Below are 20,580 nucleotides of genomic sequence, written 5' to 3'. Positions count from 1 at the left end.
AAATTTGGTGCTTAAAGGAAAATGTTTCAGACACTTGATAGTTAATCCATTACTTGATTTAAAAAATTTATTTAAATTGGAGGCTAATTACTTTACAATATTGTAGTGGTTTTTGCCATACACTGACGTGAATCAGCCATGGGTGTACATGTGTTTCCCATCCTGAACCCCCCTCTCACCTCCCTCCCCATCCCATCCCTCAGGGTCATTCCAGTGCACCAGCCCTAAGCACCCTGCCTCATGCATTGAACCTGGACTGGCGATCTGTTTCACATATGATAATATACATGTTGTTAACAAAGGTCCGTCTAGTCAAGGCTATGGTTTTTCCAGTAGTCATGTATGGATGTGAGAGTTGGACTATGAAGAAAGCTGAGCGCAGAAGAATTGATGCTTTTGAACTGTGGTGTTGGAGAAGACTTGTAAGATTCCCTTGGACTGCAAGGAGATTTAACCAGTCCATCCTAAAGGAGATCAATCCTGGGTGTTCATTGGAAGGACTGATGTTTAAGCTGAAATTCCAATACTTTGGCCACCTGATGCAAAGAGCTGACTCATTTGAAAAGACCCTGATGTTGGGTAAGATTGAGGGCAGGAGGAGAAGGGGATGACAGAGGATGAGATGGTTGGATGGCATCACCAACTCAATGGACATGAGTTTGGGTGGACTCCAGGAGTTGGTGATGGACAGGGAGGCCTGGCATGCTGCAGTTCGTGGGGTTGGAAGTGGAGTTGGACATGACTGAGTGACTCAACTGAACAATGATATTCTCTCAAATCATCCCACCCTCACCCTCTCCCACAGAGTCCAAAAGACTGTTCTGTACATCTGCGTGTCTCTTTTGCTGTCTTGCATATAGGGTCATCGTTACTATCTTTCTAAATTCTATACTGTTAGTATACATGCATTAGTATACTGTATTGGTGTTCTTCTTACTTATTTCACTTTGTGTAATAGGCTCCAGTTTCATCCACCTCAGAACTGATTCAAATGTATTCTTTTTAATGGCTGAGTAATATTCCCTCGTGTATATGTACCACAGCTTTCTTATCCATGCATCTGCCGAAGGACATCTCTCTTCCTTGTCTACCAAAGTTCCAACAGGAACCTCTATTTCAGCCCAGCATGAGGGTGTTAAATCAGACTCTCATTATCTCTGTGGGTGGGCACCAATGTCAGCGTCAATACCTGAAACGTCCTAGTCAAGAACCCACCGCCCTCCTTCCCCAGATGCCTTCCCTTAAACGCAAGGAAGAATGTCAAAGGAAAACTTTCAGTCTAATGAAAGGCTGCCCTGGCTAACTTCCAGAACCATGTTTGGTAGTATTAACATTTTAGCCTAAGGTGTTTTTTTTTTCTTTTTAATTTGTGAATTTATTTTTATTATTGAAGTTTTGTGAATCAATAGTATGGGAGTAATGTATTTGTCATTTCCTATCCACTCCCTACAAACATAACATTTATATTTGTAGATCCATACAATTTTTTAAACTTTCTTACAGTGCTTGATTTGGGTTGACTTTGTTTCTCTTCTCTCCCTGTGTGAAAATTTTTCGTCAAAATCAATATGTATCCTGAGCTAAAAGATATTTCTAAGTCAGCCCGATTTAAAGCTTTTCGTTTGATTTTACCTAAAAAGGGGCTGTATGGTCCACCAGAATTAACTGCTTTCCATTAAAAGGCTTTCTTTGGTTTACTCCTGTATAACAGTTGTTCATGTCAAAGCAAGTAATTTTCTTAAGTTAAAAAAAAAAAACAAACCCTTAAGAGATGGAGGTTAAATGAGGAAACAGCCATATTCTCACTTCAGACTCAAGTCAGAATAAAAGGAATATTTTAACCTTCAAATTCAAATTCTCACTCAAAAAAAGCTTTCAGAGCACTGACTCACTGCAGAAGTTCTGCTTAGCAATCTGTGGGGGAATAATGTTTGTGTGTTAAACTTCCCTAAGAGCCTCCTAACTGAGTACACAGTTACATGGGGACAGCTATATCCAACATGTGGTAACATATCTATGTCATACACAAGGTGAAAACAGAGGTGATTTTGTCCTATAGAGCTCTTCTCATATTCAGCTCTTGCAAATCTATGCTAACGAGTGCTTCTTTTTCTTCTATGGGATTAAAATCTCTCACTTAGGCTTTTGGAAGAAAGGCAGTAAGTTTGCAAATAAAAGTAAAAGGCTGAACTTGTGAGTAACCTTCCCTCAGCTACTGAGTGTCAAGTAGGATTTATGTCCTTAGATACATCGCTGCCTCTTCGACATTTATCACCTGATTTTCACACCCTCTGAATCCAGCCCCTTCATGAAAAACTCACTCTTCCTTTTCAAGCTTCCAGCAAACCCAGACACACTTGTTTCGCTTTGTTCTTGTTCTGGCCTCCCTTACTTTCTACATGTGTTTCCTTGTTGATGTCAATCTGCTGATATCATTCCGAGGCCCCAGTCCCTTAGGACTACTGATACTAGTTCCAAATTAGGGATCAGAAAGATCCGCAGCAGCTGGCCCAGTGCCTGGGGCACAGTAGCATTCTGATAAAGCGCCCATGAACCACAGGGGCCAGGTGTGTCGGTGAGGACAGTGGACCAAGGCCCACAATAGGGAGTGGTAGGGACTATGGAAAAGTGGCCAGTGAATGCCTAAAGGGGTGACAGCCTCTTAGCTCCCATTCCACGAGGAAAGGCTGGGACAGTGTTGAAAGATCTGATTATTCAAGGGAAGCCAGATATCTGGACTTTGATGTGAAAATTCCTGACTTTTAAATGTTGGAGTGTGTGTGTGTGTGTGTGTGTGTGTGTGTGTTAGTAGTTCAGTTGTGTTCGACTCTTTGTGATCCCATGGACTGTAGCCTGCCAGGCTCCTCTGTTCATGGAATTCTCCAGGCAAGAATACTGGAATGGGTTGTTATCCCCTTCTCCAGGGGATCTTCCTGACTCTGGTATCGAACCTAGATCTCCCACATTGCAGGCAGGTTTTTTTTTTTTTTTTTTTTTAACCATCTGAGCCACCAGGGAAGCACCTTAAATGTTGGTAACCAATTCCAAATTTAAAAAAAAGCAAACCACTCTGGGCTTGGTTTAAAATCAGGATGGTGAGTCCAATTTTCTTATAAATATTAGTGAATGAGCGAATGAATGAACAAGTGAGACCAGCTAGGCTTTTGGAACTGGGAGGGGTCCTTGCTCAGCTACCCTTCTGGAAAAGTCAAAGGCTTTGGTTCCCTTCCTCATCTCCCTTGAGGCTTACCTATCTCCCTTGGTGTGGGTACCACAGTGTGCTTATCTCTGACTTAGGAGCAGACTATGAGTCTCATCACCTCAGGTTTCTCTGGGACACCAAGGCTAAGTCCACGTCAGGCCAACAGAAATGCTAGTATGCCATGACTAACACACTCTTTTTTTTTTGCACATTCTTGCCATCTAGCTATGCCACCACATGAGTCAAAAGAGTAATTTAAAAAAATCTTATTTTGGAGAGGAATGAACATTGTCCATTAGGTGTAACTGTTCCCAGTTATTTTTCAGGGAAATATCTGGATTGCGAAAAACACAGTAAAAGATTCTGAAAGGTAGGTGAGGATCATAGAGGGAGGTGCCATATAATTATATGGGAATTATCATCCTTGAACAGTGAACAGTAATGTGTGGTCATTACTGCGGATCATCCAGATGGTTCATAATGAAACACCCAAGAGAGTCCCCAGACACTCCAACTTCTTATAAATTTGTCACCTAATTTGCAGTCTTGCTCCTCTGTGGTGTTGCTTAGCAATATCAATGGTTACTGATTTCTGTCCTGTGAGGAGCTGACTCAGGCCATATTTCACTGTAATTTACATGCTCTGGATGATCAAACAAGAAAAATGGGACCAGGAAGAGCTGTTCTGCTCCTTCCCTGCTGAGGTAGGTTGGGGAGGGGAAGAGAACAGGAGAGAATAAGCAGGTTTCTGGAAAGGATTTTTAAAGAAAAGCAATGAGCCACCCAGGCAAGAGAATTAACCCCAAACAGTGTGGTTAAAAAAAAAAAAAAAGATTTCCTGGACGTTTAGGTGTCCTTTCAATTGTGTAATTAAAAATCTCAACAATCCTAAGGTAACTTTAAGCACTGATACTTTGTCATAATGTTCTTCCTTTTTCCCAAAGGGATGGAGAAAAGCATGCAATGATACAGCATGGCAGTCCCTTCATTTGTACTGTGGACCCCACAGACTTTGACTTGACAACTACTGCTGCCACTCACCAGCCATGAGAGCTTGGGCAAGTTAGCTAACCTCTCTGACACACGGCTTTCACACTCATATACGATGGGAACAATAATAGCTGCCTGGTAGGGTTGTGGTCAATATTACAGATACCTAACACATAACTGGCAAATAGTATTCATTATGTATGTGATAGGTATTAATTATTAGGCCCTTTAAAGCATTTATTAGTTTTCCTTCAACTAAGCCAGGGAACTCCCATCATAGCATCCTTCTGATCGTCATAAAAGCAGAGTGAAGCTGGTATCAGGAGCCCTTATCACCATGGAGACGAACAAGGAGATCTTATGGCACTCAGCATAATTTCTGGAGTCAAGAGGTGTGGGTTCTAATCCACAGTTTACTGCTTATTAGCTGTGTGACCTTTGAAAGCCTTAGTTTCCTCATCTGCAAAATGGGGCTAATTCTAGTACTCCCTTACTGCATTGCTCTAAGGGGTTTTATGTGATGTTGGGAACATTGGAAATTCTCCGTATGTAGGAGCTATCATTCTATGACTGGGTCAAAGCCCAGCAGTGATGTGGATTTAGGCTCACTTATTATAGTCACAATAAGTGGGCACTCAGGATTAGAGCCTTGTTTTTACATTTTCTGCACAAGTTTATACTGGAGAAGAAAAAGGTCAAAGGAGAAGAATGACAAAAATAATAACTAGTTATGTCATGCCAAAGGAAGTCTATAAATGTCATATTCTTTTGTAATCAGATACATGGAGACTGTTGGCACTATTTAAAGAATGTATAACGCAGGGAAAGAGATAATATAAGTTTTGATTTTCAAAAAGAAAGCTCAAAAGGGATCCCAGCTGTTTGTCAAAGTAGTATTATTCAGTGGTTAAGAAAGTGAATTCTGGGGTTCAACAAACCTCGATTTGAACCTGGGTCTAGCTATTATTTCCCTTATGCCCTGGGGCAAATTATTTACTACTGTAACTTTCAGTATCTTTATCAGTAAAATGGTTATAATAGAAGAGGTTATAATATAGTTAAGTTTTTAGTATAACAGATTCATAGGATGATGTTGAAAATTGAACAAACTAATCTATATAAAATGCTTAGCACAGCGCCTGGCATATAGTAAGTAATCAGGGTTAGTCATTCCATTTTTCATTATTATTGCCTCCATGGGCATCAATCCAGAATTCTGGCTGAATAGTCAATATTTTTTCACTTCTCTTACTTTTCAGCTGGCGTTTCCAGGGAGAAAATGACATTGTCAAAGACAGTGAAAGGAATATGGTTTGAAAGCAAAGAATATAAAATATTAGATACTATCTTTATGACCAACCTAGATAGCATACTGAAAAGCAGAGAGGTTACTTTGCCAACAAAGGTCCATCTAGTCAAGGCTATGGTTTTTCCAGTGGTCATGTATGGATGTGAGAGTTGGACTGTGAAGAAAGCTGAGCCCCGAAGAATTGATGCTTTTGAACTGTGGTGTTGGATAAGACTCTTGAGAGTCCCTTGGACTGCAAGGAGATCCAACTAGTCCATTCTAAAGGAGATAAGCCCTGGGTGTCCTTTGGAAGGAATGATGCTAAAGCTGAAACTCCAGTACTTTGGCCACCTCATGCGAAGAGTTGACTCATTGGAAAAGACTGATGCTGGGAGGGATTGGGGGCAGGAGAAGGGGACGACAGAGGATGAGATGGCTGGATGGCATCACTGACTCGATGGATGTGAGTTTGAGTGAACTCCGGGAGTTGGTGATGGACAGGGAGGCCTGGCATGCTGCGATTCATGGGGTCGCAGAGTCGGACATGACTGAGTGACTGAACTGAACTGAACTGATGCAACATTTGGAATTTATTTATTTTAAAAAATCTGTTTGAGTCCTTCTAATAGCAAATTTCTAAAACATGTTCTCAGTAAGTTTTTTGTATAGGTATGGGGTTAAGAAGCTAACATGTTCACTGATGACATCTACATCTTTGCATTTTTGCATCTCTGTAAATGAAATGATTATGTTTACAAAATCAGGCAAAAGGTACTTTCTTCTTAAGTTGTATCAAATTTGCGGTGGGGGGTACACACACATTTATTGTTCAGTCTTGAAAGTGGCAAGAGGTTCCATTCTCTTCCCCTATCCTTTTTTTAAAAGGATTTTTTTGAGTTGACACATACAGATAAGCCCACTGTTCTCTTTCACAGAAATGTGAGCTTGGTTATATTACATATGACTAAGATCCAAAGGCTGGGGCTTGAAGTGATGCTGATGCTTCTATAGCCACACCCACAACCCAACCAATCATGAAAGTGAAAGTTGCTCAGTCATGTCTGACTCTTTGTGACCCCATGGACTATACAGTCTGTGGAATTCTCCAGGCCAGAACACTGGAGTGGGTAGCCTTTCCCTTCTCCAGGGGATCTTCCCAACCCAGGGATCGAACCCAGGTCTCCCACATTGCAGGTGGATTCTCTACCCGCTGAGCCACAAGGGAAGCACAAGAGTACTGTCATGAAGCCCTATCAATTCCAGCCTTGAACAGCCTCAGTTCTGTCTTTTCTGCTCCATTCCTACTGTCCCTGCCTTAGCCGGAAGCCTTGTTGAGGTTACTGCACGAGTCCTATTTGAACTCTCGTTTCTTACCACTTACTCCTTCTCTTTCTTACCATTTACTGTCTAGTCCTGGCACCTTTCACCTATCTTTCACATTGTTATCAGCGTAAGGCTTTCAAAACACAAACTGAACCTATCTCTCTAAATCCCACACATCCTGTCTTTTTGTGTTGGAATCTTATGAGATCTTCTAATCTAGTGAGTCACTTGGAGGTTCCCTCCTGCAGGCGGTATTCCCGATCCCCCCCATCCCTGGTGTAAGTCATTCCCTCCAGTGTGTCTGTTTCAAGTATACCCTGTGCGAGCTCATCAAAGGCACCTTAACCTACTTGCTTTCTGTCCTTTAGGGCAAGGAATCAACATACTCATTTTGTTAATTGAGCACCCAGCAGAGTTCCTGGCACTCTGTAGGTGTTCAGATGCTGTTGAATTGAATTAAATCTCTATTTAATAGTGCTCTGTTAATCCTCCTTAGCCTGGTTGCCTTTGGTATGGACGCCTGTGACTCCGTCCATTTGTGTTTTAACTCCACAGTTTCAACTATTTTGTCTTCAATATCTCTGCAGGAAGGAAGTCTGTGAAGGGAAAATGCATGTAGCCTCAACTGTTGGAATCCTCTTCATTGCTTCAGGATAACCTTTGCTCAACTAAAAGCCAGACTGACAGTAAGACCAGTTTCAGGGGGATTCACAACATACAAAAGTGCCATCAGGAGAGTGCTCAGCATATAGAAGACAAGATGGCAGCAACAGCTTGGACATGGAGATGAAAGAGAGAACAAACAGCCTGACCGGTGCGTGGAATGGATGCTGCATGCTGGCTAGAAAACAACTTGGATGTTCTCCTGGATCTCATCCTGCAGCCTGGCTGGATTCTGAAGAGTCTGCCAGGCAGAGAGAATCAGCGCTAAATTATATCCAGCCGTCGGGTCAGCACAGCTGAGTTTCTACCCTCTGATGCACTGAGCATCAAAAAATATCAGAAAGGTGTCCTAGAAGAGGGGAGGAAAAGCAATAAAATGGACAAACAAACTTCAGCTATTCAAGAGGGACAAAAGGGCAAGAGATGAGAGAAGAAGGAGAAGGCAAGAAGATTTGGAAACAGAATAAAATGGAGGGAAAAAGACTGGAAGACAAAGGAAATTAATGCCACTGAAGGGGAAGTAATTCAAACAATTCTTATAATTTTGTAGTCTACACTTCAGTTCTGTTCAGGATGTCACTTTCTTGAATACTTGGCTCCCTACCACAATAGAAACAATCACCCCAAATTATGAAAAAATTACAGGATCAAAGTACAAAGAATGTTTATTCAGTCCTTTAAATTTCATTGATGTAGAAATCCATTTACCATTATTCCTACTTAAATGCCATAAAAAGTGGGAAGATACGAGTGAATTTAAAATCCAGGATGCAAAGACAACATAGAAGGTTAAGACACATTTCACAGGCAGTCCATTATGCACCTTACATTAAATGGCAAATGCCTGCTGTGACCCAGAGATCTGATGATACAGGAGAAGGCAGGGACTTGCGGAAGGTTATGAGCCCTAACTACATAAACAGTGGCCTAAGGACGTTTCACCAGGATTAAAAAATTAGCACAGGAATTGCTTTTCCAGATTTTTTTAATCAATATGTTGAAAAGAGGAAATTTTTTTTTTTTTTTAGTCTGCCAAAAAGCTGTAGACCCCAAAGGAAGCTGGGAGTTACTGAAAGGAAACAAGTCAAGTATCATGTCACACTGATTTACTCCTCATTGTACAAAGGACAGAAGAACTTGGAAATATACAATGTATAGTTATTCAGCGTCAGGATAACTTCTGCTCAACTAAAAGCCAGATTGCCAGTAAGACCAGTTTCCATCTTATAGACAGGTGTGGGAGGATCTAAAAACTGGAACATGATGAAGAGACTTCTTTTCAAGTGAAAAAGGAGATAAGATAATTCAATGACTTGCTATTGAACCTTTGAAGACTGCCTGAAAAATGACAGCTGCAAGAGCAAAAAGGACTGAAAGCAGTTTGGCAACTACAGATGTACCAGGCACTGTTCTTTGTGCTCTGTAAACAGCACTCCGTTGGATATACCCAATAGCCTTAAGAGATAGATGCTCTTATCTTTCCTATTTATAGGAAGCTGAGTTACAGCGATGTTAAATAACTCACCCAAGGTGAGACAACTAGTAAGTGGCAGAACTGGGGTTCAAACCAAGGTGGCTGACTCCATAGTGTGTCTGCTGAACAACTATACTGTATTCCCTCTCCCAAGAGCCTAGTGGGAAGATGCCTCCACGAACACAGTCAGCAGGGGAGACAGCCTATCTAAACGGGCATATTGCAAGATGCTACCTTTAAGCTCCAAGATCAGCTCCTCACATTCTAATTCTCCCTAACACAAAGAAGATGGGGAACAGTCCTGAGGTCAAGAAAAGAATTTGTAACCTTTTCTAGATGGCTCAGTGGTAAAGAATCTGCGTACCAATCCAGGAGATGCAGGTTTGATTCCTAGGTTGGGAAGATTCCTACAGGAGGAAATGGCAACCCACTCCAGTATTTTTGCCTGGAAAATCTCATGGACAGAGGAGCCTGATGGGCCACAGTCAAGGAGGGGGGGGGGTCACAAAAGGGTCACAGCTTAGTGACAGAACCACACAACTAGATAGGAAACTCTGTGTGACCTAGTGTACCATGAATGGGAACAGGATGCATGGAAAGGAAAATAAACAATTGGGTAAAGATTTTTTTCAGAAATGCCAGAGGAGACTTTTCATCATGAAGAGTTTTCTGGAGTTTTCTGGACTCACCATGATTTTTAATTCCTGCCAATGATGGTGGTTCTGGCCTGAAGTCCTTAGAGTTGAAGCAAAGCTACCTTTGCTATTGGCCATATGGGATTAAGTGCTGCCAGTCTGGGAAGTCAAAGAGAGAAATTACCAGCACACAAGTAGCTACAGAGGCTGTTGCAACTGCATTGCTAAAACTCAGATACAACAACGACATTTATGCTGGTTTTCAGGAAGTTAACTAGACTGGGGCAAGCACTGGCTTCTGTTCCCCTAGAGACTTACCTAAACTGGGGGCTTGTAAAGGGAAATGTTCTCACATGGGGTGACCACTCACATCAGCCTGCAATAGGAATGTGTTTTATGAATGAATGAATCCATGAATCCATACACACAAACAGGAAACAAATTTGTAGACCCTCAAGTTTATATAAACCACAATGCTGATCCCTCATTATGTGAGTGTGTGTGTGTGTGTGTGTGTGTGCTCCTGCACACGTGTGTATCATATTGTCTCACTGAGCCCCAAGACAACCTATAAAGGACAGTTTGACATGGGTCACGAGATTCTTTTTAATGGCTGAGGTGAAGAGGCCAGATTTGGTGGCTCTGCTATCATGAGATTAGGAGAGAAATGGACTCTGACAGCAGCTCGAGGATTTGTTTTTACAATATGACAGCACCCAGAGGTGAGTGCACAGCATGGTGCAAATCCCAGACCAAGAGACCCACTAGCAAGAAACCTGACTGCCGTCAGGGGAAAGCGTCTCTGAATCGAATGCAAATCGTCCAAGCGGCACTCCATGATGCGAGGCCCAGCTATCGAGGGAACAAAGCAGAGACGTCTTTAGTGTTTCATTTGAGAGAAAACTCCTTTGAATGATGTTTCTACATCAACACGCTTTTGGAATGGGCCATCACCGACAAAATTAAAGTGCTTTTCCACCGTCACTGATTGCCCCATCCTTTGGGGGCATCATCGCTGCGGCTGCTTTCTATCTTGGGAAACTCTGGGTCCCCCATTTGAAGGAGTTCTAACTGCATCTCTAGAGCATGTGATAAGTTCAAGAGAACAAAGATGAAACTATAACTGAATGGATGCCTCATTGCTTTTTTCTTTCTGTGTGCAGTGTTTATTTTCAAATGGCATCAAGTCAATAATTTGGTCACAGATCTTTGTGGACTTGACTTCAAGGCAAACCTGAGACAGAGAGAGAGAGAGAGAGAGAGAGAGAGAGAGCGTGCCTATTTCTACCCTCAAAAGCATTCATTTCAGGGAGACCATTCACTTTCTCTTCATGCCCCAAATGAAATGTATTTGTAATGTGTACAACACAAAGAGAGATTCAATTTCGACCATCTTTGATGTTCAAATCTGAGAGTAATGCTCTACTATTCCCCAAAGAGAGGAGCTATTTAACTTGTCCCTGCATTTGCGCTATGAGAGGCATTAATAGCCTGCTTTCCTCTATCCAGGCATTTAAATGACCATCATCTTATTAAAAACAAAGCCAGCAGATTGCATTTTATTCTTTCCTAGTGAAGATTTTCACTCCTGTTGCCTGTCCACTCACCAGCTGAGGCAGCACGCAAGCATCTTTCTCGCTAATTTAAACTGATCCACAATTTGGGGTTATAATACTGCCTTTCAGGGGTAACGTCTCCACATTTTGAATCAAATAGGCATGAAAATGACTTTCTTCTAGTATCAAATGACAATTTTTGAAAGTGCATATGGAAGCCATTTTTAAAAACAGAAGCTGGGGAAATAAGTTCTGCTGTTGGGTGAGACAGAAAGAAAACGCAGCAAGCAAGTAAAAGTCTAATCTTTGTGTCAGCTTCAAGTTAGCACTGAACATCAGTGCTGAAGCACTGACGTGATTTTACGAAATAGACAGATGTCTGGCTGTATGTACGGGAGATGGACACAGGGCCACAGATGAGAGTCCTGTGTGAGTGCAAAGTGTTCAAGCTCTGAAGGCAGACTTAGGAGCTGGGTGACCATGAGCAAGTAATGCCACCTCTCTGAACCTCAGTTTCCTCAGAGGTAAAGCACAATACTTCCCATAGCCACTGACTGGAGAATGACAGGAGGTGACTTGTAGGTGTGTGGCACCGAGTAATAAGCACTTCGAAAGTTCCAATCTCTTGTTTTTTCTCTTCAACATCTTAGGCCTTTAGTTTCTGGCACTGAAATGACACACACATAGTTATGGGTAGATGCATACACAGACACACTCAGATATAGACACTCACACACAGACACACACACACACATGCACAGACATGTAGACACATACATATATACACATATACACAGACATCCAAACAGAGCCACACTGATACACAGACACACAAACACACACGGCAAGTGCCCTTGGACAGGAGAGCCCGCTGGAGCTTTCAAGCAGGCAAACAGTCACATGCCCGCTGATCTCAAAGAAGCCCTGGCACGGTTAGGCCAACCATACATAGTGTGGGTTTCTCCAGCCACTTCCACTGCCCTTGATTCCTCACCACCCTGTCTGCCTGCCCAGGTTCCTTACTGCCTTTGAGAACTGCTCTTGAAGGTCACTTTCTCTGAAGGACCCTTTCCTGATGGCCCTGCCCTCAGGTTCACACCTAGGACGGCGTTCCTGAAGACCTGGCAAGCACAGTGCGCCTGCCCTGATAGCTCCTGCTGTCCGCGCACCAGCCGGGCTTCCCTGTTGGGTTTATTAATCTGCACTTGTCAGGATGTGATGTCGACTCCGTGAACGTGTGTGCTTTCACCACCTCGGGAATGAGGGCCTTGCTCCATCACAGGGCTGATTCTAGCGCTTCAGAAAGCCCCGCTCCCATCCCCTATGCTTCAGCCAGAGCTTGCAGACCCCACAGGGCAGGTGCTCACAGCTTCTTCCTGCTCCCTGAGGGCCACCTCTGGGGAGATCCTGGTTGCTTCTGGTCCAGCCTCCTCCTCTTCCTGCCAAATCCTTCAACCAGAGCACCTAAAAGCTGTTGCTCCGTGATACATCTTGATCTCTGCTGGGTGTATTTTCCCTTTTTGTTCTTTGTGAAAAGTGCCTTTGCTCTTCCTGCTAATTCTATATAAATTTCAAAGTCAAGTTCTGAAGTTCCATAAACATGTTTTTGGGATTTCAATTAGAATTGAGTTGCATTTAGAATTCCATTTGAGGAGAACTGATATCTTTATAATATACCAACATTTATTTAGATCGTCTTCCATATTCTTCAGAAATGACTATTGATTTGCACTAAAGTTCCTAAACATTTTCTTTGGGTTAGTCCCTGGCACTTTTTGGTTTTGTTGCATTTTGATGAGTGGGTCTTTATTTATTTTATGTTTGACATTGATGGTTTATAGGAATGCAGTTGAGTTGTTCACACTGATAAAAGGATCTGATATGAGTAAACTCTTAATAGTTTTAACTATTAAAAATATTTATTCTTGCCTGTGGGAATCCCTCTCAGCAAAAGGTTATGTTGTTGCTGAGAAACATGTTTGAAAACCTATAATCTAGGGTACAGGGAAGATGGGGAAACAATAAATAGTGGCTACTCATTTGTGAGGCTTTATGATCAAGATGTCCTGGAATTCATGTCACCTTGCATTGACTAAGTCAGACTGATAAAGCAGAGATGCCATCAGGATGTCACCGGATCTTAGTGGGAGGAAAATGAGGGACCAAAACTGTCCCTTCAGAAAGGCAGGGGAAAGGCTCTCAGAACACCCTTCCAGTCAATTTAAATGAAAGCAACATAAATATGTGGCTGGAAAGTGACAGCAGAGACCAGCCATGCGACGTGAAGTGAATTTACCGTGGGGGAAGCTTGTCTGTCTTTTAATAGCAAAGAAGGCTGGTATCGTAATGTGAGTATGATATCATTTTCAGATATCTCATTACAGGATTCTGAAGATTTTTGTCATGAAAATGGTCTTAAGAGAAACACACATCAGGCCTGGGGACCTGCTGTTCTAAACTGTCTCATGCCCTGAGGTTACATAATCCTTCAATTCAATTACAAGCCCCGTAGGCTAACATAGTATTATCCCTGCTCTTGTGTTTCTAAGGCATCAAGTACAGTTATTTGTTAAACTTTGCTATTGATAATAAAGTTGCTATTATGATGAAAAAATGTAAATCAAAATTTGAAATTCCACAAGGAAGGAGACATGATTGCTGCTCACTACTGCAGAGACAACCATTAACTGAACAGGACTTCGTGGGTCACATCCAAAGAGTCTTTTGACAGAGCATGGATTAAGATAATCTACATGGCTAGTCATATGTTTTTCAGCAGAAACATTATATAAGCAAGCACTCATTCAATCCACTCAACAAACAGGGATTGGGATCCATGTACCCTGGGCCCTGAAGATAGAGGAGTGCCTGCCTTGTCCAAGATTTAAGGGTAGAGACAGGAGTTCAGTTCAGTTCAGTTCAGTCACTCAGTCACGTCCAACAGGAAACAAACAACAAATAAATATATTCATGGTGGTTGGAGAAGGCAATGGCAACCCACTCCAGTACTCTTGCCTGGAGAATCCCATGGACGCAGGAGCCTGGTAGGCTGCAGCCCGTGGGGTTGCTAAGAGTCGGACACGACTGAGCGACATCACTTTCACTTTTCACTTTCATGCATTGGAGAAGGAAATGGCAACCCACTCCAGTGTTCTTGCCTGGAGAATCCCAGGGATGGGGGAGCCTGGTCGGCTGCCGTCTATGGGGTCGCACAAAGTCAGACACGACTGAAGTGACTTAGCAACAGTAGCAGCAGCAGCATGGTGGTTATGGACAGATATATTGCAGGGCAAGGAAGGTCCAGAACTCTGCTTTATTATCATGGTTTTGATTTTGCTGTTTTCAAAAATAGCAGCTGAGTCAGATCTTTCTCGTCAGGTAACATGTGTACGCTGACTTGAAGGAAGGGAAAGCAGGATGGAGAAAGATGAGAACGTGTGCAAAGGCCCTGGGGCAGGAGGATGCTGGGAGTTTGTGAGGAGCTGCTTGTCAATCAGAGGAGTGGAGCAAAGGGAATGACACATGAGAGGAAGGAGAGAAGGGCAGAGGAAGAGGAGAGGACTGGAGGGGGAAAACAGAGAGTGGGGAAGGAGGGAGGAAAGAAGAGAGGCAGGTCACAGGGGGCCTTAGGGCCACCACGAAAACTAGGCCTTTTCCTGCTGGTGAGATGGTTTGGAACTGAGGTAGGGCATGATTTTGCCTATGTCGTGGGGTAACCAGGCTCCTTAGACAGCAAGTATTGGGATATGCTTTTGCTAGGCGACGATTCAGGGCCACTGTATAAAATTTGGACTCAGGGGCCACCAGAGAATGTTTTAAAAGGGAGGAAGAAGGGGAACATTGTATCTCTTTGTAAATCAGAAACTTGAAAAGAGGATGAAGGTTACTAAGGATGAGAAGGAGAAAGGGAACCCTTTGACTTTCACTGGGGTTGACCGTGGAGTTTCATGTTTGAGGGGGCAGAGAGCCCACTTCTGGTTCTTTTGTAGGTCAGGGTGGTTACATAGCTCTGTCCCAGCCCATGTGATGTAAGTGGAAGTCTACTTCTGGGAACACTAAGGTTTTTCTGATTTTTAAAAAAGACAGCTGTACTGTCTTCTCACTCAAAGCAGGTTGCCTATGGTTTTGTCCCCTCCACACTGTGTAGTTTGCCCAGAAAATGCCACTGAACCATGGACGGATGTGTGTGGACATCATGGACACTCAGTGATGTGTGTCCCTGAAGCAGACTGGGTTAGATGAAAGGTGGTTCAAATTCTCTGGTATCTTCCCATACAGAGGTGGAGTCTCCTTCTCTGTGTCTTGAGTCTGGTCTGGGCTTTGGGATGACGTGACTAGTGCTAGACTATAGTACAAGTGACATTCTGGGACTTCCCAGGCCAGGTCATGGGAAGCCCTGCCCCTGTTGCCTGGGCCTCTTGGATGGTTTGCTCATGGAGCTCTCAGCCACTGTATGAGAAGACCAAGCACGTGTAAAAAGCCCTGTGACAACATGGAGAGTCAGGGGCCCAGCTGAACCCAGCCTCCCAGCTGTGCCTTCAAAGGTGGCAGACACAGCAGACATGTGAGCAAGGCCCTTTTGGATCCTTTAACCTGCCCATCTCCTAGCTGAATAACATCAAATGACCTCCACTGAGACCACATGGAACAGAAGAATCACCTTGCTGATCCCTGAATCACCCAAATTCCTGATCCATGAAATTATGAGCAGGAATGGTATGGGGGTGGTTTTAAGTCACTAAGTCTTGGGTGCTTTGTTACGTATCGATAGAGAAGAAACACAAACACTGCTGGATCTTGTGACTCAGGCTCAGAGGCTGAACCAACCACCAATTAAAGCTGTTAGCAAGGGCTCCATCACTGGATTGACACCTGAGTGGCACAGATGAGAAATGTCTTTTCATAGGTCATCTGTCCTGGACGATGTCAAAAATGTCGCTAATGAAAAGGGACTGTCTGCCATGCTGTGCCAATGCACGACTCAGTGAGGCAGGTGCCAGGAACATCAATCAGTGCAACAGAGCAGCCACGGCAGTGTTCACGCCATCAGCCCGGTGACGTAACCAGCATGCTCTATATTGTTAAGAGGTGACAGTTTGGCACGAGGATGTGTGAGTTCAAGTGATTAGATGCAAACAAAAAGAGAGATGACTATTTCTGAGAGCTTGGAATGTTCTTGGAATGGGAAATGATTGTGAATTTTTTTGGGGAAAAATACTGGAGCAATCTGCTTTCTTGGCAATGTGCTGTGAAGCAATTTGAAAGCACTGAAGTACTTTCCGTATTTTCTAATCACTCAAATCCAGAACTGATTATGACTCTCTGCGTTCTCCCAGATTCATGCCACTGGAGCCCTCCATGTCTTTCAGGGAGAGGCTTCACCTTGAAAGGAGGTGCCTGGATTTAGACGGCGCATCTTGCTACAGCAGGAACAAACGCTTTAATCGCTGTACAGCCCTACAAGGGCCAGGTGTTTCAGAAAATCACGGATGGCCTGACTCCGAGACAACCCAGATTCACCCTCTCTTATCTCACTGAAACAAAGCATAACCTTCCCACCAGATAGAAAGACAAAAACAAGCCCTACCAGAAACCAAACTCCCTCAGACAAAAACCACAGAAATTTAGATTGTTGAGACTTATGGGCAAGGTCTCTCTCTCACACACACACACACACACACACACACACACACACAGTTGTATATATACAGATCATCTCTGGGATGAACCCCAAGAAATTGGTAGCAGTCACTTCCTCTGAAAGAACTGGGGGACTGGAGAAAACTGGGAGTTTGTTGGAGGAGGAAGACTTATTTTTTTCATCATAGCCTTTTTCCCCCCAAATCTTATTTACTTATTTTTGGCTGTGCTGGGCCTTCGCGGCTGTGTGGGCTTTCCTCTAGCGTGGCGAGCGGGGGCTGCTCTCTATTTGCAGTAAGCAGGCTCCCCGTTGCGGCGGCTTTTCTCATTGTGGTGCACGGGCTCCAGGGCACAGGCTCAACAGTTGTAGGACACGGGCTTAGCTGCCCCATGGCCTGCGGGATCTTTCTGAACCAGGCATTGAGCTTGTGTCTTCTGCATTAGCAGGTGAATTCTTTACCACTGAGCCACCCAGGAAAGTCTCACCACAGCCTTTTGAAGTTTTTAAATTAAAACATTCATATGCTGTATTATTTTTCAATGTAATGAAACAGTAATTCCAAACCTGTATGGTCCTTACAATCTGCTAGGCAATGTGTTAAATGCTTAATGAATATTCAACTCCTTTAGTCCTTATAACAACCTTATGATGTAGACATTATTCTATACCATCCTGATTTTTACAGATGAGGAAACTGAGGTGCAGAGAGGTCAAGTAACTTATCCAAGGTCACACAGCTAGTAAATGCAGAACTAGGATTCAGATCCAGAGAGTCTGGCTCTGATGTCTGCCCTCAATTACTATATAACATGCCTTGCCAGAAATAAGTATATTCAGTAGCTTGCTCATAATTGAGTTGGGGTAGGTAAGATAGTTCATTTCTTCTCTCACCTGCTCTTCTGGGTAATGGTGGGGAAGATGGTAGCTCAAAATAACCAAGATACAACCTTAAGCCCATGGGGCTTTAGAAAGCTTTGTAATTGTGTGACTATCAGGGCATGACTATGGCCAGGTGGCTTAATCATTCTAAGCCTTAGCAGCTACTAGGTAACAGGTAGCCTGTTAGACCTTGGGGACAACTGGTAAATAAATAGAATCCTTGTTCTCTAGAAATTTACTGTGTCCTGGGGGAGACAGGTAGTAAACAAATAATCATACAACTTGTAAAGTGGGCAATAAAGAAAAATTAAAGGATACACCGAGAGATGACAACTGGTGCCCTCATTTATAATGAATGGTCAGGAGGTGTCATTTACACAAACTGCTGAAGATTGGGCAAAAATAAAGCAGGAGAAAGTGGAAAAAAATGGGAAAAGGAAAAGTATTTTGGGTGGAGGGAACAGTCTAAGCAAAGACTCTGAGGCAGGAAAGAAGTATCTATTTTAGGACAGAAGGCATCTGTCTAGCTAACACAAAGTAAGACAAAGTGAGTTTGGAGAATGAGACAGATGGTGTAGACCATGGCAAGTATTTCACCATTTTCGTATAAGCCATGGGAAGCCGCTGCAGGTTAGTAGGAGTGACACGATTTGATTTACCCTTTAAGAAGGTTACTTGGGCTGCTAGGTGGAAAATATGCAAAGAAAGAGGCAATGGAGGGACTGGAAGATCAGCTGGGAAGCTGTAAAGATGGCTTGGAATGAAGAGCTCGCAGAGAGAGGAGATACCCTTGAGATCTATTTTGGTGGTACTTTATGAAATTAAAATATTAATGTTAGCTGTGGAGAGTTATTAGAAAGCATAGACTCACAGGTGTGAAAATACTTTGCCAATTATAAAATTACTACACTGAGATAACTATTACTGGAGATGAAGGAATGAGATACTAGGGAGGCTGTAAGTTGCCCAAAGTCACACAGCTGCTTTGTGGCCAGCAGGAGGTTGCCCTGGGATCCCTTCACTCACTGAGATCATTCCTCTGGGGGTGACCCTGAGCAGTGGAGGGGAGAGAAGGCTAGGGGCCAGGGCTAATTTCCTTGTCACATGGACCTCTGGTAAACAGAGTAATGATATTTAGGATGTTCCTGGCAAACGACTGGCCCTGAGTAAACAGAACCCAGGATCGATGCAGGAAGGCCCCTTGGAAAACATCACATCAGCTATGCAACTCTCTGGGCCACAAGGTGGAAATGTGTTATAACTGCAGTGCTCCACAGTGGGAGTGAGCCTGTGATCCTCACTTATAATTCTGGGTGAAGGTCCAGTGAGGGAAGGCAGGACCTGGGGAGCTTCTCTCGACATCCCAGGGTTTTGTTGACTTCATCTGGACCCTTGAAATTACTTAGCAAAGCTTTACATTGGTAAAGAGCTCTGATTTGTGTGATATGATTTATTAATCTCATCCCATGTGTTCATTCACTGGCAGAGACCTGTTTCCATGTCATTCACCCCTGTGTAATATCAGGCTCAGTTGTAAGGTCCAGAGATGAAGGTAGAACAGAAGACTTGGCAATATATAAGCCCTTTGCTAGTGGCCTAACTCCGATATTTATCTGATGCATCAGATACCTCCTTCGTTGAAAAATAATTTTTTTTAGCATGCTTATACAATAAAAAAGCACAATGTATCTGGGTTCCTTGTGAGTCTAACTGGAAGAACACAATACTAGACTGTTGGTGACCCTAGGAGGTGAACCAGGGTGGTTCTTCAACCTGATCCTAAGCAGTTATCTTACAGAGTGCTCTTTAGGTGTTTAGAAGATTACCCCCTCATCTTCCAATTGCCAAAGACTAGGTACAACATTAGTGTTTTGCAGTGAATATCATTCCCCAAACTAATCCCAGCCTTGCTAAGTCATGGAGTTCTTATCTCTCTCTTTTTTAAAGATATACAATTTATCAATTTATCCTGATATACGACTTCATTTTGAAACTGAGGAGGATGATGAAAGAGAACTGTCATTCTAGCTGGAAGGGAGAGAAAAAGCTCTTTTGTCTGCTGTGCCTGGTAACAAACTGTATTAATGCTGGAGGCATCAAAAGACAGAATCAGCAAACGGACCTCCGCTCCTGTTCTGGTATAAGAACCTCTGCTGGTGAACTGGGCGGTGGTAGAAAAAGCGCACGGAAGGGCCGGGGCTGCCTCTGGCAGAGGTGACACACGAGGACATTAGCGGGTTTGTGATGGAAGCGCAAATGTGTTTTAGGAAGACAGGCCTTTTCACAGCCTTTGCCTCCGCCCCAAACAAGTGCCCAAATCAAAGCCTGATGCTTACCTTCAGCAAGTGGGTCAAGGGTGTGTATCATGAGCTGGAAGATGCTGTTCCTCATGAGACTGTTGTGGAGGGAGGCGGAACTTCCGCCCCGCTGCAGACGTGGCTTCACCTGAGCAAAGGAACCAGACAAAGATGCCGTGAGTGCTCAGAAATGCAAGGCAAGCCCCTCACCTCATCTATCATAGCATCACACACAATTGAATCAAAGATGTTCGACGTACATTCCTTCAAAGTTTCCGGAAGGAATGGCGTTCTCACATCCTTTCCAACTGAAGGGATTAACTGCTATCGTTTCTTGAGAACTTAGTATATGCTGGTCATTGTACTATGACCTCCATTAGTTGATCTCATTCTCAAACTTAACTCTATGAACTAGGCATTCTTATTGTTTCCTTTAGACAGATGAAGAAATTTAGTCTTAGAGAAGCAAAATGATGTGTTTGGGTCATAAAGACAAAAAATGGAGGTTACAAGAATGGGTTGCAGGTCTGCATCACTTAACATCTGTTCTCTGAACCAGTGGGTAGTCTCTAAAATGTTTGGATTGCATACCCTATAAGTAAAACTTTTGAGTGTGTATATGTGTATCTATC

At 43.2% G+C, this 20,580-nt stretch overlaps 1 protein-coding gene across 4 annotated transcripts in view; it reads right to left on the bottom strand.

Annotated features, from left to right (window-relative positions):
• Positions 1-20,580, bottom strand: part of SLC24A2 (solute carrier family 24 member 2) — a 276,401-nt gene that overhangs the window by 68,977 nt on the left and 186,844 nt on the right. For all 4 annotated transcript variants that reach the window (XM_013965891.2, XM_013965894.2, XM_018051915.1 and 1 more), the window contains one exon: positions 19,988-20,096. In XM_013965891.2, the coding sequence (XP_013821345.1) occupies positions 19,988-20,096 (109 nt within the window). The remainder of the gene's footprint in view (positions 1-19,987; positions 20,097-20,580) is intronic.

This window comes from Capra hircus, chromosome 8 (assembly GCF_001704415.2).
Source record: "Capra hircus breed San Clemente chromosome 8, ASM170441v1, whole genome shotgun sequence".
NCBI lineage: Eukaryota > Metazoa > Chordata > Mammalia > Artiodactyla > Bovidae > Capra > Capra hircus.
This window is presented reverse-complemented; position numbering and strand designations above follow the sequence as displayed.